Genomic DNA, 19272 nt, shown 5'->3' on the forward strand with positions numbered 1-19272 from the left:
AAAGCAATTATCCTCCAATTAAAAGCAATTTTTTTTTTTTTAAAAGAGAGTCGAAACTCTGAGAACGGGTAAATGGATGGACTGTCTCAGACAGATGTCAGAATTCAGAGCACTGGATGGCGTGGCATGAGTTAGGAGGAAGGGCTTCAGAAAAGGAGGAAGCAGCTCCATTAACCAGAGAGAACCCATGAGGTGGATGGCGTCAAGGCACCTGCTTGCTGGCCAAAGAAGAGGGGTCTTGGAGAGAGAACAACTCTTGCTTTACTGAATTTCCAGAGGTTGAGAGGAAATCTCTGGGAGATGGGAATGGATGCAATTGCCAGGAGGAGGAGGTTATAACTCCACGTGAAATTCCAGAGCCAGTGAAGTTTTGATTGGGATGGGAGGTGATGAATGGGCATGGTTTATCAGTGGAAAATCTTCAGTGTTATCTGGTTACATTTGTATGGGAATGATTCATGGCAGAAAGAAGAGGGCTTCACCAGAGCATAGGAATAGAGAGTGGGATAAGTGAGTGTCTTTTTAGGTGTATTAATAGAGGTGGAGAGTCCAGCCTGAGGGAGGTGATGTTAATGTTATCACCATGCCTTGTGCTCAGTTTTAGCTGGTTTGCCCTAAGAAGGATGGGGATAGATTGAAGGAGGACCTTCATGAAAGGTGAAGAACTGGGCACCATTTAGCTTTGGGAAGAGAAGATTTTGGAGAAGTGGTGAGAGCTGCTTTTAAATCTCTGTGGGGGCAGAGAGGGCATCTGAAAGAGAGCTGCACCCCCACCCTTTCTACTACTGCAGATAAAGTTGTTTCCGAAGAGTGCTTTGGATTTCAGGGTTCACTTTCTTTGCTTCCCCTTCTTGAACCATCTCTGCTTCTGCCATCCGCCGGGTCACCTGCAGCAACAGGAATGATCAGCTTGGGGCTGGGCTTTTGGGGGAGTCAGGTGATGGGCTTATTGGGAGGAAGTTAGGGCAGGTGAGTCTCCTTGTCTTAAAGTGAGAGACCTTTACTGTCTCATCCTACACTATAAGCAGGCTTTCCTGTTGGCTCAGAAGGTAAAGAATTTGCCTTCATTGCAGGAGAGCCAGGTTCCATCCCTGTGTCAGGAAGATCCCCTGGAGAAAGAAATGGCCACCCACTCCAGTATTCTTGCCTGGAGAACTCCACAGACAGAGGAGCCTGGGGGGCTAAAGTCTAAGAGGTAGCAAGGAGTTGGGTATGACTGAGCAACTAACACTTTCACACCATAATTTCTGTGGAATCACTGGCTGCACATTCTCGTTATATGTTTTTTTCTAATCTGCCAAAATAACACATACCCATCAGAATGTCCAAATATGAGTTAAACCTAAGGGGCTTGTTTACAGAAATTTATCCGTATTTCATCTAAATTATCTCACATACTGTAAGCTTTGGAATTCCCTGCTTTAGGGAAAGTCACTTCTGGGAGATGGGTGTTCTAGTTTCTGTGCTGGGACCCAGGTTGGCCTTGCAGCAGGACGCAAGGGAGGGGAAACACGCAGAAAGGTTTGGAGGAGGCTCAGCCTGCTATGCTTCCAGGGGGTGCAGTTAGTAAAGAATGTGCCTGCCAATGCTGGAGGCGCAAAGGATGTGGGCTTGATCCTTGGGTCAGGAAGATCCCCTGGAGAAGGAAATGGTAACCCACTCCAGTATTCTTGCCTGGGAAATCCCATGGATAGAAGAGCCTGGCAGCCTATAGTCTGTGGAGTCACAAAGAGTCGGACATGACCGAGTGACTGGGCATGCACATACATCCCGTTCTGCATGCTCCCTGATCAGGCTGGGTGGGGGTTCCAAGGTACCTTCTCCCAACTCACCTCTGTCAGAAGCTCGAGGATGGGTCCTTTCTTATTGATGAACACATCAACCAGAGTCTGGATGAAGTAGGAGCCCTCCTGGTCGTGTCTGTAGGCAATGTACCCTGGGAATTCCAGAGAAGTGGGCTCAGGGGAGCTCAGTGGGGGTGGGTGACTGTGTGTGTGTGTGTGTGTGCACATGCACGTGTGCACATGCATGCATGCACATACATCTGCATGCACATATGCTACAAAATGCCTTGGACAATGGTGGGTCCTGGAGGGGTCAGGAGTGGCAGGCGAGGTGGAGAAGCAGGCCTCACTGGGTCAGCTGGAAGCTCATACCCTCTATGGTGGAGAAGACATGGAGGGTGTCTGTGTACGTTGGGATGGTTTCAGGAGTGTTTTCTGTGATCATCACAAGATGCCCTCCAGTGACTGGTTCACCAGGGTCCCTTTGTTCTGAAACATCAAGAAGGAAAAGGCAAAATCAGAGAGAAAGAAGGAGAAAAAAAAGAAGGTCATAAGACAGATGGGAAACCCAAGGCTTATCAGGGGTTTTGGATCTGGGAGGGAGGGGCTCTGTGTCCTTGGCTCTTGGCCCCACCTCCTCGACAAGCCTGCACGATGTACACCTTAGGCTTGGCTCTCAGGGCCCGGCAGTTCTTGTTGTTCAGAGCCTGGAAGAGGTCCTCCAGCTCGACCATCTTCTCATCCTTCCCTTTGAGGCGCCCTTCTAATCCGTGTGCCATGAGAACCACAAAGGCACAGCTGACAAAGTCTTCTCGGGCGTCGATGGCCTGTTGGAACTTTTCCAACTCTTCCTGGAATTGCTGGAGAGAGAGGAAGGGCCGAACTCAGGGGTGACTCTGGAATCCACCTTCTCCTTCAGCCCCCACCCCTCCCCTGCTGGGCTGGAGCTGGCAGCGCAATACCTGGGCGGTAGGGTCTCTCTTCATGGTGCTCTCAAAGCCCAGCTGCTGGAACATGCGCTCCAGCGCATCCAGATCTGCCTCGGAACCTTCACGGGCTTTGGTGACGCACAGTGTCAGGGCCAGGCGGGCACCCGACATGTCGTATGTCTCCTGGGCCAAGAGACGACAGAAATTATCAAAAGGGTATTGCAAGGGGAGGAGAAAGCCCATGTGGTACAAAGATGCCTGGGGGTAGGGTTGCTGAGTAAAATACAGAATGCTAAGGTATACTCAAGATTCAGATAAAAAAAAAAACCCGTTTTAAAGAATAAAGGCCTCAGATGGTGAATCTGCCTGCAATGTGGGAGACCCAGGTTTGATCTCAGGGTTGGGAAGATCCCCTGGAGAAGGGAATGGCGACCCACTCCAGTATTCTTGCCTGGAAAATCCCATGGACAGAGGAGCCTAGTGGGCTACAGTCTATGGGGCCGCAAAGAGTTGGACACGACTGAGCGATTAACACTTTGAAGTAAGTATGTCCTCAATATTGCATGGAGTATATTTACACTGAAAGGTTATTTGTTGTTGACGTGAAATTAAAATCTGACTGGGCATATCTTTTATTTTTATTTGCCAAATCTGGCAATTCAACCTGAAGTCCAGTGTGAACTTGAGTAAGTCACTGCTCCTATTTGAATCTCAGTTTCCAGATATAGGGGCTTCCCTGGTAGTTCAGATGGTAAAGAATCCGCCTGCAATATGGGAGATTTGGGTTCAATCCCTGGGTCAGGAAGATCTCCTGGAGAAAGGAATGGCAACCCACTCCAGTATTCTTGCCTGGAGAATTCCATGGACAGAGGAATCTGGTAAGCTACAGTCCACGGGGTTGAAAAGAGTCAGGCATGACTGAGTGATTGACACACTCCCAAATAGAGACAATGAATATGTGTGAGGGGGGCAGATTTTGAGAGTCTCCTCCAGTTGTCACATTTGATAGCTTTGTCTCTCTCTCCATCATTCCCAAGAGTATTCTGAACATTACCTTCTCACTTGCAGAGGTCTCAGACTTTAAGAAGCTAATTCTGAGATTCTATCTTGTCCTATCAGAGGAAGAAGAATATTGGGGCCAAAATTTCTTCTTTTAGAAGAAAAGCAGGGTGAGACTTCCCTGGTGGTTCAGTGGTTAAGAATCTGCCTTCCAATGCAGGAGACACGGGTTTGATTCCTGGTCCGGGAACTAAGATTCCACATGCCATGGGGCAATAAACCCATGTGCCACATCTAGAGAGAAGCCCTCTAGCTGCAATGAGGATCCTTTGTGCCCCCATTAAAACCCAGTTTAACCAAAAATATGTAAATAGTTATTAAAAAAAGAGAAGTAGAATACTGAGTACCATAATTATAAGAATTTTATCATCGAGACAAAGGTAGCCAGGGTGCCCCCTTCTTTTCCCAGTTGCCACAACTTCAGTTCCATTGCTGAGTCTTTTTCTCCAACTGAATGATCACAAAGCACCTGAGTTCTGAATCCACGTCATGACTTTTCACCCCCTCTAGTGTTTCAAACATTGAGTTCCTCTCTTCCCCTCTCCCCAGATGCTCCCACCCCTCTCCCCTAGCCTGCACCCAGCCCACCTCTTCCAAAGGCTGAGGACTGCTCATCTCTTTTGATTCTGAGTCCAAATCTCACCACCCTTGGCTGATCCTAAGGGAAAACGGACAAGAGAAGATAGGTTAAAGGTCTCCAAATGAAGACAGAGAGGCTCAGGGGACAGACTAGCTTGTCTATTTGGGTTTTTGAGACTGAACAGGATACCAGTGGTGGGGACTTGGTTCATGTTCAGACTTGGGGCAAGAGATGACATTTCATGAAGTGTGTCCTGTCTAGTGCGATACTCTGGTGATTCTCGTTCATTGCTTCCCAGGTGGCTCAATGGTAAAGAACCTGCCTGCCATTACAGCAGATGTAAGAGACACAGGTTTGATCCCTGAGTAGGGAAGATCCCCTGGAGAAGGAAATGACAACCCACTCCAGTATTCTTGCCTGGGAAATCCCACAGAGGAGCCTGGTGGGCTACAGTCCATGGGCTTGCAGAGTTGGAATAACTGAGCAACTGAACAATAACGACAATGTTCACTGCAACATTTTTTAACAAATGCCAAGATATGGAAACAACCTACATGCTCATGGTAGATGAATGGATGAAGAAGATACTTATATAAACGATGGAATATTATTCAGCCATAAAAAGAATGAGATCTTGTCATTTGCGACAACATGGATGGACCTAGAGGGCATTATGCTAAGTGAATAAAATGGGACAGAGGAAGACAAATGCTGTATGATTCCACTTATATGTGGAATCAAAAAGGAAAAAAAAAAAAAAAACCCAAAGCAAATGAAGAAACATAACAAAACATAAACAGAGCTATAGATACAGAAAACAAACAGATGTATTTCCAGAGGGGAGGAGGATGGGGGTCATGAGAGGAATAGGTAAAGAAGATTAAGAGGTACAAACTCCTAGTTACCAAGTAAAAGAGTCATGGGTAAGAAATGTACAGTGTGGGGAATTTAGTCAATATCTATTGATACCGTTGTATGCTGACACATTGTGATTAGACATTGTGGCAATCAGTTTGAGATGTACAGAAATATCAAACCACTGTGCTGTGTAACAGGAACTAACAGTGTGTTAGGACAATTATACTCAGAAACAAAGAAATTAATAAAAAAGAGATTAGATTTGTGGTTATCAGAGGTGGAGGGGGGAGGGGAATTGGATGAGGGAAGTCAAAACGTACAACTTCTAGTTATAACATAAATAAGTATTAGGGATGTAGTGTACAAGATGGTAATATAATCAACATTGCTGTATGCTATACATGAAAGTTAAGACAGGAGGGGAGGAGCTAAGATGGCGGAGGAGTAGGACGGGGAGAACACTTTCTCCCCCACAAATTCATCAAAAGAACATTTAAACGCCGAGTAAATTCCACAAAACAACTTCTGAATGCCGGCAGAGGACATCAGGCACCCAGAAAAGCAACCCAACTCTTCGAAAGGAGGTAGGGAAAAATATAAAAGACAAAAAAAAGGGACAAAAGAGGGAGGGACGGAGTTCCGTCCCGGGAAGGGAGTCTTAAAAAGAGAGAAGTTTCCAAACACCAGGAAACCTTCTCACTGCCGAATCTGTGCCAAGCCTTGGAAGCACAGAGGGCAACATAACAGGGAGGAAAAATAAATAATTAAAACCCACACATTGCGAGCCCTACGGTAACTCCCCCAGTGGAGAAGCAGCGCAGACGCCTGCATACGCCATTAGCAAGTGGGGGCTGGGCAGGGAGGCGCAGCGCGGGCTGCATCGCAAGGATCTGACCTGAATACCCCGAGCACTATCTGAGCGAAATAATTTGGGCTAGCAAACCAGACTGTGGGATATCTACCACGCGAAAAGCCAGCCCTAACCTATGACACCGCCAGGCCCGCGCAGGGAACAAAGAACTGAACAGAGATAGCCCGCGGCAGACCATCCCCCTCCAGTGATAGGCAGCCAGAGCCGGAAGGGGACAATCGCAGCCCCAGAGAGACATTATCTATGAAACTGTAAGCAGGCTTCTTTGCTAACTAAAACTTCTTGGGGGTCTGGACGGTCAACATCTGCCTGAGAAGGTGTGCCGGTGCACAACTAGATAACCGAGCGGCGGGGAGGCGATAAGTCGCAGCATTGGCGCCCGCCAAACACCTCATCACCTGAGCTGCTCGGATCTGGGAAGGGCACAAAACGCAGGCCCAACCGAGTCTGCGCCTCTGAGGACTACCCGAGTGCCTGAACCTGAGCGGCTTGGACCTGGGAAGTACAGGCAGCCCAGAGCCGGCCGCGGATGGTTCACGGTGGAGCAACCTAGAGCCTGAGCAGTGTGGGCAGAGAGGCTACACGCGACGTGAACAGGGGGCAGACCCAGTGTGGCTGAGGCACTGCGAGCGCACGCCAGTGTTATTTGTTTGCAGCATCCCTCGTTACCTCCCCTCAGTGCGACTGAACAAGTGAGCCTATTAAAAAAAAAAAAATTAAGTCCTCTATTATTCCTTTAATTTCCACTTTTATAACCGATTACTTTGCAAAAAAAAAAAAAAAAAAAGACCCTATTTTTTTAAAGCAAACTTCATATATATATATAATTTTTTAAAATAATTTTTTGACCTTTTTTTTTCTTTTTCCTTCTTTTCTTTAACATTGTATTTTTGAAATTCCAAACTCTACTCTAGATTTTTAATTTTAGCTTTTTAGTATTTGTTATCAATTTTGTACCTGTAGTTTTTTTTTTGTTTTTGTTTTTATATAATTTCTGTGACCCTTTTTTCTTTTTTATTTTTCTTTGTTTCTTTCCTTCTTCTTTTAAATAACATTGTATATCTGAAATTCCAAACTCTATTCTAGATTTTTAATTTATGCTTTTTGGTATTTGTTATCAATTTTGTACCTGTACTCTTTTTTTTTTTTTTAATTTATGCGACCTTGTTTGTTCTTGTTTGTTTTTTTTTTCTCTCTCTTTCTTTTTCTTTTTTTTTTTTAACATTGTATTTTTGAAATTCCAAACCCTGCTCTAGATTTTTAACTTTTGCTATTTGGTATTAGTTATCAATTTTGTACCTATATTTTCTTTATAATTTTTGCGACCTTGTTTGTTTTTGTTTGTTCGTTTTTTCTCTCTTTCTTTTCCTTCTTTTCTTTAACATCGTATTTTTGAAATTCCAAATTCTACTCTAGATTTTAAATTTTTGTTTTTATGTATTTGTTACCAATTTTGTACCTTAAGAACCCAATCTTCAGTACCCATTTTTCACTAGGGAGCGAGATTACTGGCTTAACTGCTCTCTCTCCCTTTGGACTCTCCTTTTTCTCCACTAGGTCGCCTGTGTCTCCTCCCTAACCCCTCTCTACTCTACCCAACTCTGTGAATTTCTGTGTGTTCCAGACGGTGGAGAACACTTAGGGAACTGATTACTGGCTGGATCTGTCTCCCTCCTTTTCATTCCCCCCATTTATCCTCCTGGCCACCTCTGCCACCTTCTTCCTTCTTCTCTTCTCTGTATAACTCTGTGAACAATTCTGAGTGGTCCAGTTGTGGAGTGCACATAAGGAAGAGATTACTGAATAGCCCACTCTCTCCTCTATTGATTCCACCTCATCTCATTCAGGTCACCTCTAACTCTCTCCTCACTCTTCTCCATATAACGCTGTAAACCTCTCTGGGTGAAACAAGTTTCAGGGCAAGACATACCAAGCAAATTCTCCAGCAGCAAGGAACACAGCCCTGAGCTCCAAGATAAAGGCAGCCCAAAGTCACCCCAAAACCATAGACATCCCATAACTCATTACTGGACATTTTATTGCACTCCAGAGAGAAGAAATACAGCTCCACTCACCAGAACACCGACACAAGCTTCCCTAACCAAGAAACCTTGACAAGCCACCTGTATAAACCCACACAGAGCGAGGAAATGCCACAATAAATAGAACTCCACAAACTGCCAGAATACAGAAAGGACACCCCAAACTCAGCAATTTAAACAAGATGAAGAGACAGAGGAATACCCAGCAGATAAAGGAACAGGATAAATGCCCACCAAACCAAACAAAAGAGGAAGAGATAGGGAATCTACCTGATAAAGAATTCCGAATAATGATAGTGAAATTGATCCAAAATCTTGAAATCAAAATGGAATCACAGATAAATAGCTTGGAGACAAAGATTGAGAAGATGCAAGAAAGGTTTAACAAGGACCTAGAAGAAATAAAAGAGAGTCAATATAAAATGAATAATGCAATAACTGAAATTAAAAACACTCTGGAGGCAACAAATAGTAGAATAACAGAGGCAGAAGATACGATTAGTGAATTAGAAGATAGAATGGTAGAAATAAATGAATCAGAGAGGAAAAAAGAAAAACGAATTAAAAGAAATGAGGACAATCTCAGAGACCTCCAGGACAATATTAAACACTACAACATTCGAATCATAGGGGTTCCAGAAGAAGAAGACAAAAAGAAAGACCATGAGAAAATACTTGAAGAGATAATAGTTGAAAACTTCCCTAAAATGGGGAAGGAAATAATCACCCAAGTCCAAGAAACCCAGAGAGTCCCAAACAGGATAAACCCAAGGTGAAACACCCCAAGACACATATTAATCAAATTAACAAAGATCAAACACAAAGAACAAATATTAAAAGCAGCAAGGGAAAAACAACAAATAACACACAAGGGAATTCCCATTAGGATAACAGCTGATCTTTCAATAGAAACTCTTCAAGCCAGGAGGGAATGGCAAGACATACTTAAAGTGATGAAAGAAAATAACCTACAGCCCAGATTATTCTACCCAGCAAGGATCTCATTCAAATATGAAGGAGAAATCAAAAGCTTCTCAGACAAGCAAAAGCTGAGAGAATTCCGCACCACCAAACCAGCTCTCCAACAAATACTAAAGGATTTTCTCTAGACAGAAAACACAAAAACAGTGTATAAACTCGAACCCAAAACAATAAAGTAAATGGCAACGGGATCATACTTATCAGTAATTACCTTAAATGTAAATGAGTTGAATGCCCCAACCAAAAGACCAAGACTGGCTGAATGGATACAAAAACAAGACCCCTACATATGTTGTCTACAAGAGACCCACCTCAAAACAGGGGACACATACAGACTGAAAGTGAAGGGCTGGAAAAAGATTTTCCATGCAAATAGGGACCAAAAGAAAGCAGGAGTAGCAATACTCATATCAGATAAAATAGACTTTAAAACAAAGGCTGTAAAAAGAGACAAAGATGGTCACTACATAATGATCAAAGGATCAATCCAAGAAGAAGATATAACAATTATAAATATATATGCACCCAACACGGGAGCGCCGCAATATGTAAGACAAATGCTAACAAGTATGAAAGGAGAAATTAACAATAACACAATAATAGTGGGAGACTTTAATACCCCACTCACGCCTATGGATAGATCAACTAAACAGAAAATTAACAAGGAAACACAAACGTTAAATGATGCAATAGACCAGTTAGACCTAATTGATATCTATAGGACATTTCATCCCCAAACAGTGAATTTCACCTTTTTCTCAAGCGCACATGGAATCTTCTCCAGGATAGATCACATCCTGGGCCATAAATCTAGCCTTGGTAAATTCAAAAAAATAGAAATCATTCCAAGCATCTTTTCTGACCACAATGCAGTAAGATTAGATCTCAATTACAGGAGAAAAACTATTAAAAATTCCAACATATGGAGGCTGAACAACACCCTGCTGAATAACCAACAAATCACAGAAGAAATAAAAAATGAAATCAAAATTTATATAGAAACTAATGAAAATGAAAACACAACAACTCAAAACCTGTGGGACACTTTAAAAGCAGTCCTAAGGGGAAAGTTCATAGCAATACAGGCATACCTCAAGAAACAAGAAAAAAGTCAAATAAATAACCTAACCCTACACCTAAAGCAACTAGAAAAGGAAGAAACGAAGAACCTCAGGGTTAGTAGAAGGAAAGAAATCTTAAAAATTAGGGCAGAAATAAATGCAAAAGAAACAAAAGAGACCATAGCAAAAATCAACAAAGCCAAAAGCTGGTTCTTTGAAAGGATAAATAAAATTGACAAACCATTAGCCAGACTCATCAAGAAACAAAGGAAGAAAAATCAAATCAATAAAATTAGAAATGAAAATGGAGAGATCACAACAGACAACACAGAAATACAAAGGATCATAAGAGACTACTATCAACAATTATATGCCAATAAAATGGACAACGTGGAAGAAATGGACAAATTCTTACAAAAGTACAACTTTCCAAAACTGGACAAGGAAGAAATAGAAAATCTTAACAGACCCATCACAAGCACGGAAATTGAAACTGTAATCAAAAATCTTCCAGCAAACAAAAGCCCAGGTCCAGACGGCTTCACAGCTGAATTCTACCAAAAATTTAGAGAAGAGCTAACACCTATCCTGCTCAAACTCTTCCAGAAAATTGCAGAGGAAGGTAAACTTCCAAACTCATTCTATGAGGCCACCATCACCCTAATACCAAAACCTGACAAAGATCCCACAAAAAAAGAAAACTACAGGCCAATATCACTGATGAACATAGATGCAAAAATCCTTAACAAAATTCTAGCAATCAGAATCCAACAACACATTAAAAAGATCATACACCATGACCAAGTGGGCTTTATCCCAGGGATGCAAGGATTCTTCAATATCCACAAATCAATCAATGTTATACACCACATTAACAAATTGAAAAACAAAAACCATATGATTATCTCAATAGATGCAGAGAAAGCCTTTGACAAAATTCAACATCTATTTATGATAAGAACTCTCCAGAAAGCAGGAATAGAAGGAACATACCTCAACATAATAAAAGCTATATATGACAAACCCACAGCAAACATTATCCTCAATGGTGAAAAATTGAAAGCATTTCCTCTAAAGTCAGGAACAAGACAAGGGTGCCCACTTTCACCATTACTATTCAACATAGTTTTGGAAGTTTTGGCCATAGCAATCAGAGCAGAAAAAGAAATAAAAGGAATCCAAATTGGAAAAGAAGAAGTAAAACTCTCACTGTTTGCAGATGACATGATCCTTTACATAGAAAACCCTAAAGACTCCACCAGAAAATTACTAGAACTAATCAATGACTATAGTAAAGTTGCAGGATATAAAATCAACACACAGAAATCCCTTGCATTCCTATACACTAATAATGAGAAAACTGAAAGAGAAATTAAGGAAACAATTCCATTCACCATTGAAATGGAAAGAATAAAATACTTAGGAATATATCTACCTAAAGAAACCAAAGACCTATATATAGAAAACTATAAAACACTGGTGAAAGAAATCAAAGAGGACACTAATAGATGGAGAAATATACCATGTTCATGGATTGGAAGAATCAATATAGTGAAAATGAGTATACTACCCAAAGCAATTTATAGATTCAATGCAATCCCTATCAAGCTACCAACAGTATTCTTCACAGAGCTAGAACAAATAATTTCACAATTTGTATGGAAAGACAAAAAACCTCGAATAGCCAAAGCTATCTTGAGAAAGAAGAATGGAACTGGAGGAATCAACCTGCCTGACTTCAGGCTCTACTACAAAGCCACAGTTATCAAGACAGTATGGTACTGGCACAAAGACAGAAATATTGATCAATGGAACAAAATAGAAAGCCCAGAGATAAATCCACGCACATATGGACACCTTATCTCTGACAAAGGAGGCAAGAATATACAATGGATTAAAGACAACCTCTTTAACAAGTGGTGCTGGGAAAACTGGTCAACCACTTGTAAAAGAATGAAACTAGACCACTTTCTAACATCATACACAAAAATAAACTCAAAATGGATTAAAGATCTAAATGTAAGACCAGAAACTATAAAACTCCTAGAGGAGAACATAGGCAAAACACTCTCCGACATACATCACAGCAGGATCTTCTATGACCCACCTCCCAGAATATTGGAAGTAAAAGCAAAAATAAACAAATGGGACCTAATTAAACTTAAAAGCTTCTGCACAACAAAGGAAACTATTAGCAAGGTGAAAAGGCAGCCTTCAGAATGGGAGAAAATAATAGCAATGAAGCAACTGACAAACAACTAATCTCAAAAATATACAAGCAACTCCTACAGCTCAAGTCCAGAAAAATAAATGACCTAATCAAAAAATGGGCCAAAGAACTAAATAGACATTTCTCCAAAGAAGACATACAGATGGCTAACAAACACATGAAAAGATGCTCAACATCACTCATTATCAGAGAAATGCAAATCAAAACCACTATGAGGTACCATTTCACGCCAGTCAGAATGGCTGCAATCCATAAGTCTACAAGCAATAAATGCTGGAGAGGGTGTGGAGAGAAGGGAACTCTCTTGCACTGTTGGTGGGAATGCAAACTAGTACAGCCACTGTGGAGAACAGTGTGGAGATTCCTTAAAAAACTGGAAATAGAACTGCCTTATGATCCAGCAATCCCACTGCTGGGCATACACACTGAGGAAACCAGAAGGGAAAGAGACACGTGTACCCCAATGTTCATCGCAGCACTGTTTATAATAGCCAGGACATGGAAGCAACCTAGATGCCCATCAGCAGATGAATGGATAAGAAAGCTGTGGTACATATACACAATGGAGTATTACTCAGCCATTAAAAAGAATACATTTGAATCAGTTCTAATGAGATGGATGAAACTGGAACCTATTATACAGAGTGAAGTAATCCAGAAGGAAAAACACCAATACAGTATACTAACGCATATATATGGAATTTAGAAAGATGGAAACAATAACCCTGTGTACGAGACAGAAAAAGAGACACCGATGTATAGATCAGTCTTATGGACTCTGTGGGAGAGGGAGAGGGTGGGGAGATTTGGGAAAATAGCATTGAAACATGTATAATATCATGTATGAAATGAGTCACCAGTCCAGGTTCGATGCACGGTACTGGATGCTTGGGGCTGGTGCACTGGGACGACCCAGAGGGAGGGGAGGGGAGGGAGGAGGGTGGAGGGTTCAGGATGGGGAACGCAGGTATACCTGTGGTGGATTCATTTCAATATTTGGCAAAACTAATACAATATTGTAAAGTTTAAAAATAAAATAAAATTTGAAAAAAACCAGAAAGTTAAGACAGTAAATCTGAGTTCTCATCACAAGAAAAATATTTTCCTTTTTCTTTACTTTTGTATCTATGTGAGATGATGGATGTTCAGTAAACTTATCATGATAATCATTTCATGGTGTATGTAAATCAAATCATTATGCTGTACACCCTAAACTTATTCAGTGTTGTATGTCAATTGTATCTCAATAAAACTGGAAGAAAATATAAAATGAGACTGTCATCAAAGTGGGGAATACAATTTTGAAACTGTCCTGGAAGGTCTCAAATCTGAATAGATCAATTCAGCTTCCTCCCTCTGCCTTGAGCCTGAACATCTGTCCAAGTTCTTCATTCTCATCTCTGATTCTTTTTCTGGATAGAATGACTTTTTCCATAGTCTTGGCATTTTCCCATTTCTTTACTTTTTGTTACATTTTGTCCTCAATCTTGAGTGCTTTTTACTAGTTAACACCCTGCTCTGCCAATCTTGGGAGCATCAGGTCTGCTATGACTTCCCCCACCATTTATCCATCCACTCACACATCTGTCCATCCCATCCAACCAACCAGCCATTCATCCATCTGTTCATTCATTTATCCATCCCTCCACGGATCCATCCATTCATCAGTCCATCCAACACCTGCCCATTCATTCGTTCATCCACTCATCTATCCATCCATCTACTTCTCCATCCAATCACCCATATGTCTATCTATCCAGCAAATATTTTCTGGGTGTCTATTATGTGCTGGGCACTGGGAATACACTGTATAAGACAGACATGATCCCTGCCATAAGGTAGCTCTAGTCTATGATAGAAACTGGAGCCAGTGCTGTGAGGAAAAAGGAATTCAACACTTTGAGAAAGAAAGCGGAAGGAAGCTTAACCTAGAAATAAGTCCTGCCTTGGCCCCTTCCCAGCTGTGTGACCTTGAGCATCCCACTCTCCTCTCTGAGACAGTTTTCCTGTCTGAAAAGGACCTAGAAACAATAGATGCTTTATAGCAATGGCACTGTAAAGTGGGTTTTAGGATCCCTGTTGACCCATTGGAAATTGCCTCTCCTTCCTCTGGGCTCCCACAGCTCTGCCAGTCTATACTTATGTTACAACTTTTGATTCTTATTCTAGTGACTGAACGAGCAGCTCCATTTTCAGAACTGATAGCCTGACTTCTTTGTCTCTGTCTCCATCAGGGTCACCAGTGTGGGAATGGGCACAGAGCTGGTGTCAGGGAGAATTTGTTGAGTAAACAAATAAATGAACAAATGAAAGAAAGAATGATGGATGTGTAACTGGATGGACATTTCTTCTGTTCTGCCCAAACTGGACTGAGCATCCATTCGTACAGGGAGAGGGAAAAGAGAGAGGAGGAAGTAGGGGACTAAGGGGGAGAGGGGAGAGAGACAGAGAGCTGTAGACAGACAAACACACACTCACATACATACACACAGAGAGACAGAGAGAAACAGACAGACACACATCTACACATACAGAGAGACAGAGACAGACACACACACACATACATACACAGAGAGACAGAGACAGACACAGACAGACAGACAGACAGACACAGACATTTAATATCACTTACTGACTTTGGAAGTAACTTCCCAAAATCAGGCTCTCTCACCACACTCCTAGCTGCCGACACGTCAGGGCACTGAGGAGGGGTCAGGCTGCACGTGCTGACCTTGGAGAAAGGGCTGCCAGCCTGGGATCTTCTCAGGTGTCTCTTGAGAGGCCCGTCTATGAACTGGGCAACACAGCTGTCTGGGCCTTTATTGCTGGCAAGCTTTCTGTTGCTCAAGAAACCTTATGACAGGAGGGACACACCCTTGACACAAACTCGGTGAGGAAACAGAACCAAACGCCCATGGAACGAGTGATGGCAAAGCTTTGCTGACACCCCCTGGCTAAGGAGGCTGAGGCAGAGCATCCAAATTAGCCAGGGGCTTTGATGCCATCCCAACCACCAAGCACCTCCCAGATTCCAGCTCATCATTCTCATTCTTACAGCTCTTCTATCCCTTCCACATTTGACTGTGCAGATAATGCCAACTTCACATGTTTATTAACTCCTCCAGTCCTCAACAGTCCTAGGAAATCAGCACTGTTGCTCCCATGAAGCAACTGAGACTCAGAGGTGAAATGACTGTCCGACCACTAGTTGGCACAGTTGGTATTCAAATCCAAGAGGGACCAGCCCCAGGGGGTTTGGTCCAGCTCCCTGGATGGACATTTCACAGTTGATTCAGTCTCTCTCTTCTCTTCCTCATGACCTCCTTCCTCTATACTTTTTCAGCTTTAATTTTATTTTACTTTTAAATTCAATTCAACTGACTTTTAATTAAAAAATTATTTTTAAATACGATTTTAAAGGTTACTTTCCATTTATAGTTATTATAAAATATTGGCTATATACCACATGTTGTACAGTGTATTCTTTTATTTAGCTATTTAAAAATAAACAGCAATTTTAATTAATTAAAATATTTTCAATAAAATATTAAAATTTAAATGTTTTATTTTAAAATATAAATAAATCCTCTTGAATTTTAATACCAATTGTGCCAATGATTTGTTGGGCAGTCGTGTCACCTCTGAGACTCAGTTGCTTCATGGGAGGAACAGTGATCTCTTAGGGCTTCTGAGAACTGCAGGAGATAGTAAACATATGAAGTTGGCATTATCTGCATAATCAAATGTGGAAGGGATGGAAGAGGTGTAACGATGGGAATGATGGACGTGATAGCTGGATGAGCTGGAATCTGGGGGATGCTTTGTTGGGATGGCATCAAAGCCCTGGCTAATTTGGATGCTCTGCCTCAGCCTCCTTAGCCAGGGAGTGTCGGTTAAGCTTTGCCATCATTGTTCCATGGGCGTTTGGCTCTGTTATGTCCTTTCTCTTCTATTCTTTTTCAGCTTTAATTTTATTTCACTTTTCAGTTCAATTCAATTTACTTTTATTTTATTTAAAAAAGTAAATTAAAAATACGATTTTAAAGGTTACTCTCCATTTATAGTTATTACAAAATCTTGGCTACATTCCCCGTGTTGTACAACCCATTCTTTTAATTAATTTTTATTTTTGGCTGTACTGGGTCTTTGTTGTTGCATGGGCTTTTTCTCTAGTTGTGGTGAATGGGGGCTACTCTCTGGTTGGAGGTCTGAGGGCTTCCTGTAGCCTTGGCTTCAGTAGCTCTGGTTCCTAGGCTCTAGAACACAGGCTCAGTAGTTGGGGCATATAGGCTTAGTTGCTCTGTGGCATGTGGGATCTTCGTGGACCAGGGGAAGAAACTGTATCTCCTGCATTGGCAGGCGATTCTTAATCACTGGACCACCAGGGAAGCCCTATAATATATTCTTGTGGTCTGTCTTACACCCAATAGTTTGTACTTTCCTTCCCCATCACTATATTGCCCACCTCCTCTCCCCACTAGGAGCTTCCCTGATAGCTCAGTTGGTAAAGAATTTGCCTGCAATGCAGGAGACCCCGGTTTGATTCCTGGGCCAGGAAGATTGGCTGGAGAATGGATAGGCTACCCATTCCAGTATTCTTGGGCTTCCCTTGTGACTCAGTTGGTAAAGAATCCACCTGCAATTCGGGAGACCTGGGTTCCACCCCTGGGTTGGGAAGATCCCCTGGAGAAGGGAAAGGCTACCCACTCCAGTATTCTGGCCTAGAGAATTCCATGGACTTTATAGTCCATGGGGTTGCAAAGAGTCAGACACGACTGAGCGACTTTCACTTTCCTCCCACTAGTAATCATTAGTTTTTTTCTCTAAATCTGTGAGTCTGCATCTTTTTTATTTGTGGTATTTTTAAGATTCCACATATAAGGGCTGTCATATGTATGTTTTTCTCTGACATTTCATTTAGCATAAAGCCCTGTTTTATGTTAACAGCTGTAATAAAATGTAATTCACACAGTGTATATATTCATACAATTCACCCATTTAAAGTGTACAATTAAATGGTTTTTTACTATATTTACAGAGTTGTGTGACTATCACCACAGTAAAATTTGGGACATTTCCGTCATCTCAAAGAGAAATTTTGTGCCCTTTAGCTATTTTCATGAATTTCCCCCTTCCCCAAACTCCTATATTACAGGCCTAGGAAGCCATTTCTCTACTTTTTGTCTCTATCAACAAATTTTAAAGGGCTATTAAAAGACAAATATTAAAAAGCCAAAACTTTAGAACTTGGATGAAAAACCTAGACAGCGTATTAAAAAAGAGACATCACTTTGCTGACAAGGGGTCTTATAAAGCTATGATTTTTCCCATAGTCATGTATGGATGTGAGAGTTGGACCATAAAGAAGGCTGAGCGCTGAAGAATTGATGCTTTCGAACTGTGGTGCTGGAGAAGGCTCTTGAGAGTCCCTTGGACTGCAAGGAGATCAAACCAGTCAATCCTAAAGGAGATCAGTCCTGAATATTCACTGGAAAGACAGATACTAAGTTGAGTTCCAATACTATGACCACCTGATGTGAAGAGCCAATTCAGTGGAAAAGACCCCAGTGCTGGGAAAGATTGAAGGCAGGAGGAGAAGAGGATGACAGAGAATGAGATGGTTGGATGGCATCACTGACTCAATGAACATGAGTTTGAGCAAGCTCTGGTAAATGGTGAAGGACAAGGAAGTCTTGTATGCTGCAGTCCATGGGGTCACAAAGAGTTGGACATGATTGAGCACCTGAACGACAAAACTTTAGAATTTGAAGAAAGTAAAAAGAGTAACTTTATGTCCTATAGATCTTAGAGTTAGGGTTAAAGGATTTCTTTTTATAAAAATTAAAAAAAATTTTTTTGGCTGGGTCTTTGTTACTGTGAGTGGGTTTTCTCTAGGCAGTGAGCAGGGGCTGCTCTTCTTTGCTGCGCTCAGGCTTCTCATTGTGGTGGCTTTTCCTGTTGCAGAGCACAGGCTCTAGGCGTGTGGGCTCTGTAGCTGTGGTGTATGTGCTTAGTTGCCCTGTGGAATGTGGGGTCTTCCTGGACTAATGATCGAATCTGTGTCCCCTGCATTGGTAGGTAGATTCTCATCTACTGTACTACCAGGGAAGTCCAAATTTCTTTTTTTTTTAAATTAATTTTTATTTGCATATAGTTGCTTTACAGTGTTATGGTAATTTCTACTGTACAGCAAAGTGAATCAGCCACATGTATACATATATCCCCTCTCTTTTGGATTTCCTTCCCCTTTAGGTCACCACAGAGCACTGAGTAGAGTTCCCTGTGCTATAGAGAAGGTTCTCATTCATTATGTCTTGCTCTGTGGGATACTGTCCCTCTCTCTCTGCTTCTAAGTGTCTGTTTCCGTTTCTCAGTGGTTGTCACTGTGTGTGCCTCTCTCTGAGTCCTATTAGTCTATTTCCCCATGCAGCATAGTGTTTTTAAGCTTCATCTATGTTGTAGCGTGTATCAGTATGTCATTCCTTTTCATGGCCGAATAATATTCCATTCTATGGATGTACCTAATTTTGTTCATCCGTCCATTAATGGGTGTTTGGGTTGTTTCCATTTTTTGACTATTATGAATTATGCTGCTATAAACATTTGCACGTAAGCTTTTGTGTAGATGTATGTTTTCATTTCTCTTGAGTTTGTACCTAGGATTGGAATATTCAAACAATACTGAAATTGTTCAGCAAAGCTGGAACATTCTCTCCAAATGCTGTAGTTACCACGGAAAACAGTATGATGGCTCTACCCAAAATTAAACTTAGAATTATTATTTGATCCAGCAGTTCTACTTCCGGGTATATACACAAAAGAATTGAAAACAGGAACTTGAACAGATATTTGCACACCAGTGTTCATAGTAGTATTA

At 41.7% G+C, this 19272-nt stretch overlaps 1 protein-coding gene across 2 annotated transcripts; it reads right to left on the minus strand.

Moving 5' to 3' along the window:
• Positions 1–226: 226 nt before the first annotated feature.
• Positions 227–15520, minus strand: CASP14 (caspase 14). Of its 2 annotated transcripts, XM_010806579.3 has the most exons (7): positions 15028–15520; positions 4361–4430; positions 2747–2896; positions 2419–2644; positions 2157–2273; positions 1833–1936; positions 227–887 (listed from the first exon to the last, which is right to left on the minus strand). In XM_010806579.3, exons 2-7 carry the CDS (start codon positions 4385–4387, stop codon positions 783–785), a joined length of 729 nt encoding a protein of 242 aa, XP_010804881.1. In that variant the 5' UTR covers positions 4388–4430; positions 15028–15520; the 3' UTR covers positions 227–782. The 2 variants fall into 2 exon arrangements, with proteins under 2 accessions (XP_010804881.1, NP_001192772.1); NM_001205843.1 differs by lacking the exon at positions 15028–15520 and having other exon boundaries at positions 783–887; positions 4361–4387.
• Between the last annotated feature and the right edge of the window lie 3752 nt (positions 15521–19272).

This window comes from Bos taurus, chromosome 7 (genome assembly GCF_002263795.3).
Source record: "Bos taurus isolate L1 Dominette 01449 registration number 42190680 breed Hereford chromosome 7, ARS-UCD2.0, whole genome shotgun sequence".
Taxonomy (NCBI): Eukaryota; Metazoa; Chordata; class Mammalia; order Artiodactyla; family Bovidae; genus Bos; species Bos taurus.

Bases quoted from the DNA above. Each gene is read 5' to 3' on its own strand.
- CASP14 (XM_010806579.3), bottom strand. From the start codon at position 4,387: ATGAGCAGTCCTCAGCCTTTGGAAGAG. The intron at 2,897-4,360 runs GTGGGCTGGGTG...CTCTTGGCCCAG, and splicing joins GTCCTCAGCCTTTGGAAGAG to GAGACATACGACATGTCGGG. The intron at 888-1,832 runs GTGAGTTGGGAG...CTGTTGCTGCAG, and splicing joins TCCTCGAGCTTCTGACAGAG to GTGACCCGGCGGATGGCAGA.